Consider the following 16,457-nt stretch of genomic DNA (forward strand, 5'->3'; position numbering starts at 1 on the left):
AGCTTGGATAGATGGAGAAATCCAGGAATCTAAAAAGGACGAGGTCACGATTCTCTTTGAATCGGGCACGAGGGTGAGTCTCCTGAATCTATGGTAAATCTGTAGCACACACACAAATGGTGCAAACAAAATTTTCTCCTTCCGGTATATGTAGTTCCTTTCTCCATTGCTTTGTACTTTTTGAGGCTATTGTGGGTGTGTGATGCATTATTATATGGGTGAAAAGGAATATCACAGTATGTGATAGAGTTTGAACCTTCGCTATGCATCTGATGTTCACATCATGGATACTTCTTTAGCAAGGAATTCTGTAGTTTATCTAAAATCTTGTCAAGAAGTTTGTTTGCAAGATTTTTCCATTATACTTCAGAGTTAAACCAATTCACTTACGCAAAGAGATTATTAAACTATTGAAAGCACTCAACACCATGCGCATCTCCATTGCAGGTTGTGAGCAAATCCGCTAACATGTATCCCAAAGATCCAGAATTCCCACCTGCTGGTGTGGAAGATATGACAAGACTGGCATATCTGCATGAACCAGGAGTTCTTCAGAATTTGCATATTCGATATTCCCTAAATGATATCTATGTAAGATGTCAAATTTATATTTCGGATGTGCTTTCTTTTGCTGCGACACTCACTACAATGAACTTTTAACTTTTTGTGGTGGTGTTTGCAGACTTACACAGGAAATATATTGATAGCTGTGAACCCTTTTCAAAGGTTACCTCATTTGACTGAAACTAGTACCATGGCAAAGTATAAAGCTGCGGCTTTTGGTGAGCAGAGCCCGCATCCTTTTGCAATTGCAAGTTCTGCATATAGGTACCTTGTTGCTGCTCTCAGTTTTCTATGCTTTGGTTGGCGGCTTTAACCTGTTTCTATGCTTTGAAGACGATAACAGGTCTAGATAATTAAGAAACAAATAAGTTTGGTGTATCATGGAGCGCATACCATTTGAGAGTTTTTATTTTTAGCTTTTGCATGCAACTTTTGCCAGTATTAAGGTTCATGGCAATTGCCAACGATATAAAATAAAGAATAAGACATGTCTGCTTTCACTAACTAAGATAACTGTCTACAGAAAGATGATAAACGAAGAAAAAAGCCAATCTATTTTGGTTAGTGGAGAAAGTGGAGCTGGCAAGACAGAGAGTACAAAGATGCTTATGCATTATCTTGCTTTTTTGGGAGGGAGAGCAGCAACTGAAGGACGGTCTGTGGAGCAACAAGTTCTCGAGGTAAAAAACTAAATCATGACCTGCATTTTGATTATGTTTCTGCTTTTTGGTTTTCTTGTCCAACCACGGGTTTTTCCAAGCTCACTGGACCAGATATTAATCCCACTCACGGTATTATTATGATTGTCAACGGTCCGATAAGTTTAGTATACATTCTTGAGAAATTTAATTTTGGAGTATTACTTATTTTTCTTGTTCTTTACACTTGTGCAGTCCAATCCAGTTTTAGAAGCATTTGGCAATGCAAAGACAGTTAGGAATAATAATTCTAGGTACTGAGTTTGTTGTCCAGTAAGATCTTTTTTCCTCTTCTTTTCAATTTCCTCTGCACCCTCTTTTGCCTAAATTGATTTAAAGTCTGTCCTAAGCTTACATAGTATAATTTCAGTCGTTTTGGTAAGTTTGTGGAGATTCAGTTTGATCAAAAGGGGAGAATTTCAGGAGCTGCTATCAGAACATATTTGCTGGAACGATCCCGTGTTTGTCAAGTTTCTGATCCTGAGAGAAACTATCATTGCTTTTATATGCTGTGTGCTGCACCAAAAGAGGTACATTATTATTCTTCCTTGTTTTGGTACAACAATGACAAAGAGGTTTAAATTTTATAAGCTCAAATTATCCAATTCCCTCGTCACTACCTTGATCCAAGTAGCTTACAGGATTCATGGTTTCATAACAAAAAGTTCATGAGCATTCTCTACATGCATATGAGCTTCAAAAGTTGTGTTTTGAAGTTTATTAAGTTAGCTTATAAGATTCATTGTTTTTATTTGAGTTTTCCCATGTCTAGGAATCTGGTAAGTACAAATTGGGAGATCCAAGAAAATTCCATTACCTTAATCAATCAAATTGCATTGAGTTGGATGGGTTGGATGATTCTAAGGAGTACCTTGCAACTAGGAGAGCTATGGAGGTTGTTGGGATCAGCGGAGATGAGCAGGTACCCCTCAGTAACATTCCCATTGGAGAGTGTGTGTATGTTTCTTCTTTTTTCTTTTTATTGTTGTCATTAGAAAAATTCCTCATCCCTCTTCTCAGGATGCTATATTTCGAATAGTAGCTGCAGTACTTCATTTAGGAAACATTGAGTTTATTAAGGGTTCGGAAGATGAGTTGGATTCCTCTCAGCCCAAGGATGAAAAATCCATTTACCACCTAAAAACAGCAGCCGAGCTTTTGATGTAAGTGAAGTCGCCAATTTACTTGTTTCTTACGAAGATTAATCTTCAAGCTATTGCATCTATGGTTATTTGTTTGATTGTGGAAGGTGTGACGAGAAGTCCCTTGAAGACTCTTTCTGCAAACGTGTTATGGTGACTCGTGGTGACACCATAACAAAATCACTTGATCCAACTGCTGCAGCCCTCAGCAGAGATGCATTGGCTAAAATAGTTTATTCAAGGCTTTTTGACTGGTATATCTATGATGTTCAATAAGTTTACCTGTCCTTATAAAATCTAATTTCAATATGTTTAAGTTTTTGTAATTCGATTTGTGCAAACATTTGTTGATGTAGGATTGTGTGCAAGATAAACAACACTATTGGGCAAGATCCAGATTCAACTAAATTGATTGGAGTTCTTGATATATATGGATTTGAGAGTTTCAAAACCAACAGGTGCTCTTCCATTTGCCTTTTTTTCCCATCTGTTTCACATGAAGTGGGATTATTAACTATAGGAACTTCTGTGCTCTGTGTCAGTGAATTATGATACACAAGTTCATAAAGCCATTAATTTCTTTCTAAAGCATTAGGTTACAATATTCACGAATGTGGGTCTTGTCTTCTTTGGCTGCCATAGATTTTGTTTTGCTAGATGGACACAAGATAAATGGTTCAAAAGAACACTGAAGTGATAATGGGACAAGATTTAATGTAGCATGGCTTTAACTAAAGTTGTTGTAAAGATGACAAAAATAGTGTGTGTTGATAGTCATGTTAAGTATTGCTCTATTGTCAGTGTCTCTGTCACCATTCCGGAATTATTGTGTTTCTGATATTACACTCTATAATTAGTGATTATCATTTAATTTTTTGGATCGACCTTTTTATGTGCCTTGTTACTAACTTTTGGAACTCTTCTATCTAATGGTCACGCCCAGCTTTGAGCAATTTTGTATCAATTTAACAAATGAGAAATTACAGCAGCATTTCAACCAGGTTAGTTTCTTTTGTTTTCTCCATCTTGTTGGAATTCATTTTTGTGGTAAACAATTTCTGAAGGCTCAATTAACATTTCATTATGCAGCACGTCTTCAAGATGGAGCAAGAGGAGTATACAAAAGAAGAGATTAATTGGAGTTATATTGAGTTCGTTGATAATCAAGATGTTCTTGATCTCATAGAGAAGGTGTAATTTACACTTTCATCCATTTTTCAATTGTAGGAGAGTTTTATCAATTTGGCATCTCATGATTTTATAACATGCATTTTTATTCACATTTCGATGGCTTCACCATTTACATAAGACAATATTAGTGATGATAATACATGTATTGCACAACATTTTCATGATGTCTGTTTTCTAAAACTTCCCATCCAAATAAAAACTTATCAGTAACGTACATTTGTTGAGAATAGTGAATAGTCGTTATTGTATTAATGTTATAATTACATAGACTTTCTTATAAAATGAAGTAAATTTCTTTCATCTTACTAGCTATTTACAAACAGAGTGCATTGATTGCTTGTACATCTAACTTCACATGTATTTGAACTTTACCGAGATGTACTTGTTTGTTTGGATTCTACATTTCTAATTGATGTATTCCTATAATTTCAGAAACCTGGTGGTGTTATTGCTCTCCTGGATGAGGCCTGGTATGTATTTAATGACTGAATAGTTCAAATACCTGTCTTATGGTTATTCTTTTAGATATGGAATGACTAATCTGATACATTTTTCATTAATATTCATCTATATGTTTTGAGTAATGATATCTGCATATGCATATCCTCTGAGATTGTGAGGTTGTCCTGCTTATTCTTTGTAGTATGTTTCCAAGATCAACGCATGAAACATTTGCTGAAAAGCTATACCAAACCTTTAAAGACAACAAACGCTTCAGCAAGCCAAAGTTGTCTCGCACAGACTTTACCATTAACCACTATGCTGGTGATGTAAGTGAAATACATTTCTGTTTGCATAGTTATTACCATTAACAACATAGGAAAAAGGATTTATATATGATGATTTTCAATTTCAGGTCACTTATCAAACTGATTTTTTCCTTGATAAAAATAAAGACTACGTTGTTCCAGAGCATGCTGCTCTACTCAGTGCTTCGAAGTGCCCTTTTGTTTCAGGGTTGTTCCCTCCTTTACCCGAGGAAACTACAAAATCGACAAAGTTCTCTTCTATAGCCACTCAGTTTAAGGTCTGTTTTGTTTTGCCAAGCCTATAATGCAAATTATCTGCGTTGTACTTATCTGTATTATTCTTGATGCATGTTTTACGAAGCTACAACTGCAATCTTTGCTTGAAACACTAAACGCTACCGAGCCTCACTATATTCGTTGTGTAAAGCCAAATAATCTTCTCAAGCCTGGGATATTCGAGAACAATAATGTGTTGCAGCAGCTTCGGTGTGGAGTAAGTTCAATGCCATTTTAGCTGTGTTCTCTTGTCTGACATGATTATTCTGGCCAAGTGAATTGAGACTTTGTGGATGCCATTCACAGGGAGTAATGGAGGCAATTCGGATAAGTTGTGCTGGATATCCCACTAGAAAGTCCTTTGATGAATTTGTTCAACGGTTTACCATCCTGGAACCTTCAGTTCTGAAAGCATGGTATTTTCATCCCTTTCCATTTTCTGTTTTTCCTTTTCCATTCATCTTATATGAATCTGATTGTGGTTCATTCAAAACCTGAACCATGTATTCACAGCCCTGATGAGGTGACGGCTTGCAAGAGGCTTCTAGATAGAGCGAACCTTAAAGACTACCAGGTGCCAATTTATCCAACCGGAGTTTCTGTTGATCTCAGTTGTAACATTTAAATTTCTTGCTGGTTACATGGATGGGAATTAAATGTTTTTGAAGACTTTCTTTTTTCCTTTTCCAATGGTTTAATTAACACCATGGAGAAAACAGGAGAAAGTTACTCTTGCTGACTGAACTATTCCCATTGCAGATTGGAAAGACAAAAGTGTTTCTAAGAGCAGGTCAAATGGCAGAACTAGATGCATGTCGTGCTGAGGTCCTAGGATTGTCTGCAAGTGTTATTCAGAGAAAAGTCCGCACGTTTCTCTGTCGGAAACAATACGTCTTATTGCAGTTGTCGGCCATAGAACTTCAAAGGGTTGCGAAAGGTGTCATTTATGTGAATCCTTTAGGCCTTTTTCAAGTGTTTTACCATGTAATCAATGAAAGACAATTATGTGTTGATTACACATTTCTGTGCTCTGCATTTAATGCAGGACAACTTGCACGACGTCAGTATGAATGCATGAGGAGGGAAGCCGCTTCTATAAAACTTCAGAAAGATTTCCGCATGTATATTTCCAGAAAGTCTTACAAAACTAAATATGCCTCAGCGATTTGTATTCAAACTGGTATGCGAGGGATGGCTGCTAGAAATGATCTTAGCTTTAGGAGACGGACAAAAGCTGCAATTATTATTCAGGTAGGACAGAGGAGAGTTTTCTTCTTAGTTAAGAGGACTACTGTCTGAAATATTACCTTTGTTTTCTTTCAATCATGGGTATTAGGATGCAAACTTTTTACCCTCCATTGACACCATAATGGAAGGAACTTTGTTTACTGGACTCCCCATCATATATTGATATTCAATTTCTCTGTTAAGCAGATGTTCAACCCAAATGTGTCTTTTACTTTAAGCACTGGAAAGTGTTACAGCAATTGGTTGTCTCAACAGTGATCATATATTCCTACTATACGATATTTGGTGTGTTATACATAAAATATGATTAATTTAATTTGTTTTTTCCTTATCATAGGCTCGGCAAAGATGTCATTCGGCTCGTACTTATCACCTGAAGCTAAAGAAAGCAGCAATTTTTGCACAGTGTTCCTGGAGGAGAACAATAGCACGGAGAGAACTTCGAAAGCTTAAAATGGTGCTCCCTCTTCCCTCTTGATTACTTTACTTGATTCTTCAAACATTAGCGAACTTCAAGTGTTTTTCATTTTAAAAGTAACTGGCATTCTTAAACAATTTGATTTTATTGTCTCTCATAAATTCATCAGTTTTATTGCCATAAATTTCATAATATCACTATTGTATACTACTATATGTTGCTTTGCTCTTAGATTATATAATTTTGTAAAGAAGTCAGTTATGTGGCTATTCTTTGTATTATCTCATGCTTTTAGAGATAAGGGTTGAAACCAAGTTCAATTGGGCTTTGTAAGCTGACGATTGTCAGTTACTAGAGTTAGTTAAACTCCAGTTCTCTATTATACAGTAACTCTGACAGATGTAACCTAACAACATATATACTGTTGGGTACATATAAAGGCACTGACAACACTGCAACTTTTAGATTCCTCATTCTCTCTCTTTCAGAGTCCTCTCAATGCTGTAAACCAGTTAGCACCAACTAATTTAACTATGAATCTGTTTGAAATGATTTTAATGTTTGGAAAGTGTTATTTTATCCCTTTAAATGTGAAAATGCCGTGCTATATCGATTATACATGTGTATAAGATTGCAACAATGGTTTTGTATATGAAAAAGATCTTAATTTTAACTTACTGCAGGCTGCCAGGGAAGCTAAAGCACTTGAAGAGGCAAAAAATAATCTGGAAAAGCAAGTCAAAGAGTTAACTTCAAGTCTAGAAGAAGAAAAGGCGATGAGGGTAAATTATTTATAGTAAATGAAAATGCAGAAGCATGATACAGTTTCTTCATGCCTACTATTGCTAATTTGGTTATTTTTTTACCTATAAAGCATAGCTTTAGTGGTATTATTTCAACAACATTCTAAATGTTTCGGTTCATTGTGATATTGAGGAAGCCAAGACACGGGAAAATGAAAAACTACAGCAAGCTTTGCAAGAGAAGGAGCTTCAATTCCAAGAAATTAAGGAAGCCAATACAAGGGAAACTGAAAAACTACAAGAGGCTTTGAAAGAGATGGAGCTTCAGTTCCAAGAAATTAAGGAAGCCAAGACACAGGAAACTGAAAAACTACAACATGCTTTGAAAGAGATGGAGCTTCAGTTCCAAGAAATCAAGGAAGGCAAGGGCCAGGAAACTGAAAAACTACAAAATGCTTTGAAAGAGATGGAGCTTCAGTTCCAAGAAATTAATGAATCCAAGACACAGGAAACTGAAAAACTACAAAATGCTTTGAAAGAGATGGAACTTCAGTTCCAAGAAATTCAGGAAGCCAAGACACAGGAAACTGAAAAACTACAACATGCTTTGAAAGAGATGGAGCTTCAGTTCCAGGAAACTAAGGCAGCGCTCATTCAGGAACAAGAAGCTGCCAAGAAATTAGCTGATCAAAACCCAAGTATACAGGAGAAATCTGTTAATGATGTTGACAATGAATTGATCAGTAAGCTTACAGCAGAAAATGGTCAACTCAAGGTAACCATTGTATAAAAGGTGTTTGATAAATTTATGCTGCCAAGTGCGTCATAGTATTCAAAGTTATCATTATTCTGCATTCTTTACAGGAACTGGTTAATTCTTTGGAAAAGAAAACTTTGCAGGAGATACCTGCTAATGTTACTGACAATGAGTTGATCAGTAAACTTACTTCAGAAAATGAAAATCTTAAGGTATAAATTAAATGTTAAGTGTTTGAAATCTATGTACTATCCTTATTGTTATCATTATTATCATTATTTTCTCTGTTTTACAGGAACGGATTAATTCATTGGAAAAGAAAACTGTACAGGAGTTTCCAGTTAACCTTACTGACAATGAGTTGATCAATAAACTTACTTCAGAAAATGAAAACCTTAAGGTATAAATTATATATTAAGTGTTTGAAAGTTATGTATTTCCATTATTATTTTTATCATTATCATTATCATTATTTTTTCTGCTTTACAGGAACGGATTAATCTTACTGACAATGAGTTGATCAATAAACTTACTTCAGAAAATGAACATCTTAAGGTATAAATTGTGGTGCCACTATAGTCAGGATGGCAAACAACATAGTTATGCCTTAGCACTCTCATTTATTTTGAAAAAAGTGTTTGAAATTTACGTTGCATCATCATTGTTATTTTTTATGTTCACAGGAACGGATTAATTCATTGGAAAAGAAAAGGGTACAGGAGTTTCCTGCTAATGTCACTGAAAATGAGTTGATCAATAAATTTGACTCCGAAAAGGAAAATGTTAAGGTATGAATTAAATAATAAATGTTTGAAATTTGTGTTATGGTTATTTTTTTGCTTTGAGAGGAACTGACAAATTCATTGGAAAAGAAAACTGTACAGGAGTCTCCTGATGTTACTGAAAAAGAGTTGATCAATAAACTTGACTCAGAAAAGGAAAATGTTAAGGTATAAAATAAATAATAAATGTCTGAAATTTGTGCTACGGTTCTTTTTATGGTCTAGAGGAACATACTAATTCATTGGAAAAGAAAACTCTACAGGAGTCTCCTGTTAACGCTACCGACAATGAGTTCATTAGTAAACTTAAGACAGAAAACGAACAGCTTAAGGTAAAAATTGATGAAACAGAGAGGAAATATGAAGAATGTAACAAGATTAGTGAGGAGCGCATGAATCAAATCATAGAGACAGAATCAAAGATGATTGAGATAAAGACAAATATGCAGAGGTTCGTATGTTGGTGTTTGTTTTTGCAGATATGCATTATAAGGAATATTAGATGCTCTCTTTGGTTTGATTTGTAGCTTACTTATGTGCTAGGCTTGAAGAAAAAGTGTCCGATATGGAAACTGAGAATCAAGTTTTGCGGCAGCAAACCTTGTTGAGTTCATCATCATCCAGAAGAATGTCAGGAAAGTTTTCCCCTGCTACAGTTCCGGTAAATACAAGATCATTGCTTATTAAGTGATGTTGTTGGTACTCTTAGTTGTCTATATACATTCCCCATCAATTTACTTTTAATTCAAAATTTTCAAATTATCCTCAATGAAATCATTTTTGTTTAATGCTGGTCCTAACTCCTATGTAATTGTATTCTTTGTTGTCTATTCACACCTTGAGGACAATTTGAAAATTTTCAATTAAACCAAGTTAATGAGTAATGTGAATTAATAATTCTTTGTCGCCACAGTCACTGACTATCATCCTTGTTTACCCTCACTGGAGATTATATTAATGTCTTTTTCTGCTCTTGCTACTGTAGCCTGCGGAAAATGGCCAGGTAATGAGGGCCTTATATTTGAAATCCCTTTTACTTTTCTTGTAATTTATGCGTTTTCTTTGTTTCAAAAAGAGAAAAGTTTTCCACCTGTCCTTTTATAAAGATTTTGAAGAAAAGTTTATTTTCTATAGGCGCAACAGACTTCTGCTCCTGCAAAAACATTTGGTTCAGAGGATAGTAAAGTAAGAAGATCTCTTATGGAGAGACATCAAGTATGCTATTGTAGAACAATTGTTTCTTAATAATGTACTTAATTATACTTTTATGTACTTTTGTAGCATTTATTCATATTATCTTTTTGTTTGATTTCTTTGTGTATAGGAGAGCATAGATGTTCTTTTCAAATGTGTGACAAAAGATCTCGGATTCTGTGAAGGAAAACCTGTTGCAGCGTTTACCCTTTACAATTGTCTGCTACATTGGAAATCTTTTGAAGCAGAAAAAACCAGCATATTTGATCGTCTTATTCAGATTATTGGTTCTGAAATAGAGGTAATTTTTTATTTACTCAATCTATTTTTGCATTTGTCTTTCAGAGGTAAAGTTTAGCACATTTAGTCTTTGAAAATTAATTCAGCCATGACAATGAGAACCTTTAATAGTAGAAAGGATTTGTAGTTACTTCTTAACACCTACTCAAAGCGAATAATATTCAAAATACTGATGACTGACTTGTATTACTGTTGGCTATCCAATTCAGAGAACTATGATTACAACTTTTCTGTTACTCCAAAGCTTCAAAGATAGAGGACCTCTGCTGCCAGAGGCATCGTTTAGTAAATTTGTTGACAGTCTTGAAAATTTAAAAGATTTCTAAGGAAGTGGCTGGGTTTTTAAGTCGTATTAAGTTTATTAAAAAGGATGATTACACTCTTGTATATAGAATACATTACATTTAATTAAGGAATTTGAAGAGATTAAAAATATGGACAATAATTCAGAATAAGCTTGATACCATGTCAGATTTCATTTTAAATTTGATTAGCACCAAGTGAAGTTGCTCAGTAGTTATATAAGGCGGACATCCCAAGAATTGAGGCTGATAATGTGGAACTTTCTAACATTTAGAGCTGCCACTTTATAGAAAAAAAGTGATGTGTAGTTTATTTCAATGTGGTCTCACATGATATTCAACTTGACAATTTTGCAGGATCCAGACAAAAATGATTGTATGGCTTATTGGCTATCCAACACATCTTCTTTGTTTTTCCATCTTCATCGATGTTTAAGAGTACCAACAGCGCGGAAACCTCCCACTCCAACATCATTTTTTGGGAGGATGACGCAGGTATCAAGTTTCTTTATTGCTACCCAAGTTAACATGTCTTGAGCATAAGCTCCACATTGGGTAATTCTGCAGATCAATATTTCATTTGTAGATATGATTGTTTAGGTGCTATATATTATATGCTAGTATGAAACTAATTAAACTGTGAATGAAGGTTGTCAATAGGATGTGGTTTTCTCCTTATTGCCTGTAGCATGCTACATGAATACACTTTTCTCTGAAGCATGTAAGTGTCTAAAGTTCAATACTAATAAAGGCCAAAGAAAAGGAAAAGGAAACTATGCAAGAATTGCTACCCAAAATCAGTAAAATTTCAATTATATTTCTATTATACACCTTGTTCTAGGCTAACAACTTTCTTTTATACAAAAAGTAATAAATTAATTTCTTGGTCTGATTTTTGTCTCAAATAAGAGGCAAAAAGGACTATTCTTGTGCTATAGTATCATCCATATACATTGTTCTTTTCATTTTAAATAGACACCAATAAATAATGGTATTTTACTTAACAAATATTGTGACTATTGATTATAGAGATAATGCCATTAAACTCACTATATGGAATTTGATGTTGTTTCTCAGGGTTTTCGCTCATCTAATAGTCTTTCCAGCAGTGCTTTTGATGTAGTGCATCAGGTTGATGCCAAGTATCCAGCTTTGCTTTTCAAGCAACAGCTTGCAGCTTACGTGGAAAAAATATATGGAATCGTTCGAGAAAATTTCAAGGCAGATTTGACACCTCTGCTTTCTTCTTGCATTAAGGTATGGAGGCTGTGTAATTTATTATGGAATATTTCTTGGTATTCCTATTAAAAAGTGAGCTTTAAGCCTAACTCAACCTCACAAAACCGGTTTGTAAGATGAGGTTTGCACCTTACTTATATATTATAAATTGGCCTTATCTCTAGTCGATGTGGGACTTCCAACACACCCCCTTCACGCCGAGGTATAGACATCTCGTGCATGATAGTAGAAATTAATGGGTGGTTCGACAGTGGCCTGACAACGGGTGGAAATAGAAATGTCCACTTAGAACTCGCTAGGATAGGCTCTAACCATGGCTCTGATACCATATTAAGAAGTGGATTTTAAGCCTAACTCAACCTCACAAAATCGGCTTGTAGGGTGAGGTTTGCACCCACTTATAAAGTATGAATTGGCCTTAACTCTAGTCGATGTGGAAGTCCCACATCAACTAGAGAAAAGGCCAAATTATAATATATAAGTGAGGTGCAAACCTCACCTTACAAGCTGGTTTTGTGGAGTTGAGTTAGGTTTAAAACTCACTTTCTAATAAGTCCTATGCATGTGGTGCCTGTGTGCAGCAAATTATAGGCCAGTAGGATCAGTAGGTGGAATTAAGTGGAGGTAGAAAGAACCTATAGACTGTCAATTTCACTATGCTTATTCCACTTAATTTAGTTGACTATAGATCTATTTAGATAAATTTCACCTTAAGCATTTATAGGAGAAGAAGAAACGGAAATAATGTTTTGAAGAAGCTAAGAGAACTTCAAATTAACTTTTCAAAAAGTTTACTTTCTTTTTTCTGTCTTTTCTGTCTCAGAAGTACTAAAAAAGAAGTTTATCTACACTTTCACTATGCTTATTCCGCTTACGTATGATAATATGACTTCAGGCAGATAGAGAATTAAATGACAACAGTCAACAAGCTGGTTCTTGGCTCAGCATTATGGAATGCCTTAATAAATATCTCAAGATTATGAAAGAAAACTATGTATGTGAAGGTTTGACAGTACAGTGAATTGGTATCTGTACAGCCCTAGACTTCCAAGTCCTTTTTAATGTTATAGAGCAAACTGATTTTAAGTTTTGCCCCAGGTCCCTACTGTTCTAGTTCAAAAGCTATTTAATCAAATTTTTCAATACATCAATGTGGAACTCTTTAATAGGTAAACATGTCTTGTTTCATTCAACCCTTTTTACAGTAATGGACTAATTATAGGCATTGCATCTGGGTTGACTTGTTAATTGGAAATGCTATGTTCTCCAGCATTCTTTTGCATGGAGAATGCTGCACATTCAAACATGGAGAATATATAAAATCAGGTTTGGCAGAACTAGAAGGATGGTGCACTGAAGCAACGGAAGAGGTACACTGTGTCCACCCTTTTATAACTTTCCGTTGCACACTGAAGTCACTTACATTATGCGAACAGTGATTTAAGAGTGTCTCCAAAAGTGTCAGAGTGTGTTCTAGAACTCTAATTCTTATGTAGCTAATAACTATCTCTGTTGCAGTACATTGGCTCATCTTTGGATGAACTCAAACATGCAACACAAGCAGTTAAATTCTTGGTATGCCTAATGACCTCTTCTGTGATTGGAATACTTTTGCTTTTTAAACAGACTTCATACGTTGGATAAATTTAACCCAATTGATTAACATGTTACTCTAGACTTTCTCCCCTATTGAGAAAATAGTGAGATGACATTGCCTTGTTTCTATATTATTACTGCAAACATATACGTGAGAATTTTCCTAAATCTACAAACACTCATTCCTCTCCCTCCTTTTAACTTTTTTGATGAAATCACTTTTCCAGGTTGCTGAAAAGAAGGAAGACCTATCTTATGATGACCTTACAAACGACCTATGCCCTGTAAGTGTTTTCGTCTTATATGAGTGATTGATAACACTCAATATGAATACACGATCGTGCTTGTGATATAAATATGAACAGCAAACACTCAATATCCAACATTATCTTATTACAAATCCAACCGTGATATGCAACTTTAACTTTGACTAAATCTTTTCTATATGAGCAAAAAATGGAAAAGATTTTTCTTTCTATGTCTCCTGTGTTTACAAAGAAAGCTTGTCTTTCTCTCAACACTTTGTATTACTGATTAAGAGGTGCACTTCAGCTTAATATAGTACCCTTAATAGTTATAAGACCAACAACCTTCTTGCCTTATCTCACTGAGATCAGCAACATGAATAAGACACATTGTACTCACCAAATATAATATAGATTTAATATTTCTTGATTCCTTCAAATATGGAAAATTTACTGTATTTGAAACAACTTCAGACACTTACATGCTGCAAAGCAAAGAGTACTTACTGTATTTGAAACAACTAAAAACTTTTACAAACCTGTAATATAAATAACAACTAGGTGCAATGTTTCTGTCACTCTAACATCTACATATATGTGCTGAATTTAGGTCCTGAGTGCTCAACAACTTTATAGAATATGTACACTTTACTCTGATGATGATGATGACAAAAAACAAAGTGTATCAACAGATGTAAGCTGCATCTACCTATCTATCTATCCACAGTTTTTCTTCTCAGCCATTGCTATGTAGCTATTGTGATCACTGCTATGTACCTGTGTAGGTCACTACTAGATTGAAGCTTCTGATGACAGATGATGCAGATGAAGATAGTAAAACCTACTTGTTGGAGGACAACACAAGGTAAACTCGCACATATACACTAGGATCAGTTACAAGAAAATCTACTTTAATTGAAACTGCACTCTTCACCTTTCACTGTTTCCAAACTGCAGCCATCCTATCATAGTTGAAGAGATTCCTTCTTCTCAAGATAAGAGCACTCCAAAAGTAAAACCGCCTGCAGAACTTCTTGAGAATGCAAACTTCCAATTTCTGCATGACTATTGCTAGTTCCCCTGTGATGCAGCTTAGCTTTTAAGGCTCAAAATGTGTTCTCCAATTCAACATCATGTTGTAAATCCACCCATTCTCACCCTGGCCCCTCCTCTTTTTTTTCTTGTATTTTGTGAGCATTCATCCTGTATTGGTTGTGTTAGCAAAAAAGCAGGGTAGGTTTCATAACATCTGTTCACATTTTCTTTTCACCTCTTTTGTTATTAGATTATTTGGATGTTCACAAGGGGCGCAATTCTTTGTATTAGTGTGAAGAGAGAAAAGTTACCATTTGTAAAATAATGCTAGGAGTTGATCACTTAGATTTTGTTCTTCTGCCCTCAAATTTCACGTTGTAGAAATCATTATATTACCATTTTTGAAAGAGCATCATTCTTTGTACGTTTGTTAAACTTTGTCTCTTTCTTTTTGTTAATTTTAGATCTATTGTTAAACTTCATACATTTACTGTCATCGCTCCAGGGTTGTTCTCACAACTACTTGTGGACTCAATTACAAAAAGAAATATGGTTTTGTATTCATACACAAATAAGTTTTAATTATTGTTATTCTAATTAAGTATGTTCAATTGATTGAAATTCCGATGTTTATGACTTATTTTTATACTAAATTCTAATGAAGGATGTTTGTTCTTACAAATCTCTTTGACTTCAATATTCAAATATAGTTTTTACAAGAGAGGAAACTTTTATTTCTAGGCTTTAGAATTCGTCCAGTAGTCATAAAAAATAGGTAAAAGTAATGTGAACACAAGGTTAAATAATCATTAGTGTGAACACAAAACTAATAATTACATTAGTATGAACATAACGGTGATCATTACACTATGATTACACAAAGTTAATTGTCTTAATCATTGTTATAGAAAATTCCAACATCATATGACTTTTATTAAGTGCTAAAAAAAGGTATATAAGCATGACTATGCTTCTTCTGAAGGACGATTGCTTAACAAACAACAGAACATGAAGATGCAAAGTGTTTTGTTTGGAAAACAATACAACAGTATATAGTCTTATTTTGCCTGACAAAACACAAATGCTCTCAAATGATAAAGCATATAAAAGTGAACAAACCTTGTACTAAAATAAAAACACAAAAGATTATCATATGTTGCAAGGGATGTCTACCACATTAGAAGGAACTATTGAACAAAGAGCTAAAACTGATTTTTCTCACCAAATCCCTGAACAAAGCATTGTTACTTTATTTTATTGGTCCAATTAAGCCAACCATAAATTATTCATAATTTCGAGTAATAATCTGGAAATTTTCTCTAAAAATGAAAAAATCGATAGAATAGTACTTCATTACACTTCACGCTCCCCATTTTTTTATCTTTATTATTGAATCATTCTCTTTTGGGGGTGAAAGAGGGGATATCTCGATCGGGGGAGAAAACGGGTAAATCCCATATAACCTACTATATCTGACAAGTCGCAAACTCTGAAAGAACCGTTTACTTCGTAGGATGTTGGAGTTTAAGATAAATCAAGGTAAGGCACATTATCCAAGACGGAGATAAGTACATTCAACTATTGGGATGTTGCTTAAAGGAAGAAAGAGAATTTATTATTACATGGAGTGCATTAAATTCACCCATCACTATCAAATGAAAGGAATGCATTCAAAAGAGCTATCAAATTCACCCATCACTAAACTGTTACCGATTGTAAAAAACAACTGATGTCGTATCCCTTCCCTTCACTAGTGTAAGTCGGAACTCAAGGAAGCATGATTGGACAAAAAAATGGCTTTTAGACAAATACCCATTTTAAAGGCATTAGAATCACAACCAGGGCTGAAAAAGTGAAAAAAAGACTCACATGTAGGATGATACTGCCATAGACTGTCCTCGAAAGACCAAAACACCACCATCGAGTGTCACGTTGGGCAAAAATGACAGCCCAAACCTACAATATTCAAGTCATTGGA

General features: G+C 34.7%; 1 protein-coding gene across 1 annotated transcript; it reads left to right on the forward strand.

Annotated features, from left to right (window-relative positions):
• Positions 1-468: 468 nt before the first annotated feature.
• LOC124822995 (myosin-8-like) lies at positions 469-14,669 on the forward strand. Its single transcript, XM_088109218.1, has 39 exons — positions 469-591; positions 683-828; positions 1,088-1,244; positions 1,458-1,516; positions 1,633-1,792; positions 2,035-2,184; positions 2,283-2,425; positions 2,512-2,658; positions 2,761-2,862; positions 3,348-3,405; positions 3,494-3,595; positions 4,028-4,065; positions 4,239-4,365; positions 4,452-4,622; positions 4,706-4,837; positions 4,927-5,036; positions 5,134-5,194; positions 5,380-5,557; positions 5,666-5,871; positions 6,206-6,325; positions 6,970-7,068; positions 7,223-7,804; positions 7,894-7,998; positions 8,082-8,186; positions 8,880-9,019; positions 9,112-9,229; positions 9,554-9,571; positions 9,703-9,753; positions 9,896-10,063; positions 10,722-10,859; positions 11,442-11,621; positions 12,499-12,597; positions 12,702-12,772; positions 12,874-12,973; positions 13,122-13,178; positions 13,427-13,483; positions 14,055-14,138; positions 14,230-14,309; positions 14,402-14,669. The coding sequence occupies exons 1-39, from the start codon at positions 469-471 to the stop codon at positions 14,517-14,519; spliced, it is 4,860 nt and encodes a 1,619-aa protein (XP_087965344.1). The 3' UTR covers positions 14,520-14,669.
• Positions 14,670-16,457: the final 1,788 nt, after the last annotated feature.

This window comes from Vigna umbellata, chromosome 3 (assembly GCF_029865625.1).
Source record: "Vigna umbellata cultivar VRB3 chromosome 3, Vumbellata_1.0, whole genome shotgun sequence".
NCBI lineage: Eukaryota > Viridiplantae > Streptophyta > Magnoliopsida > Fabales > Fabaceae > Vigna > Vigna umbellata.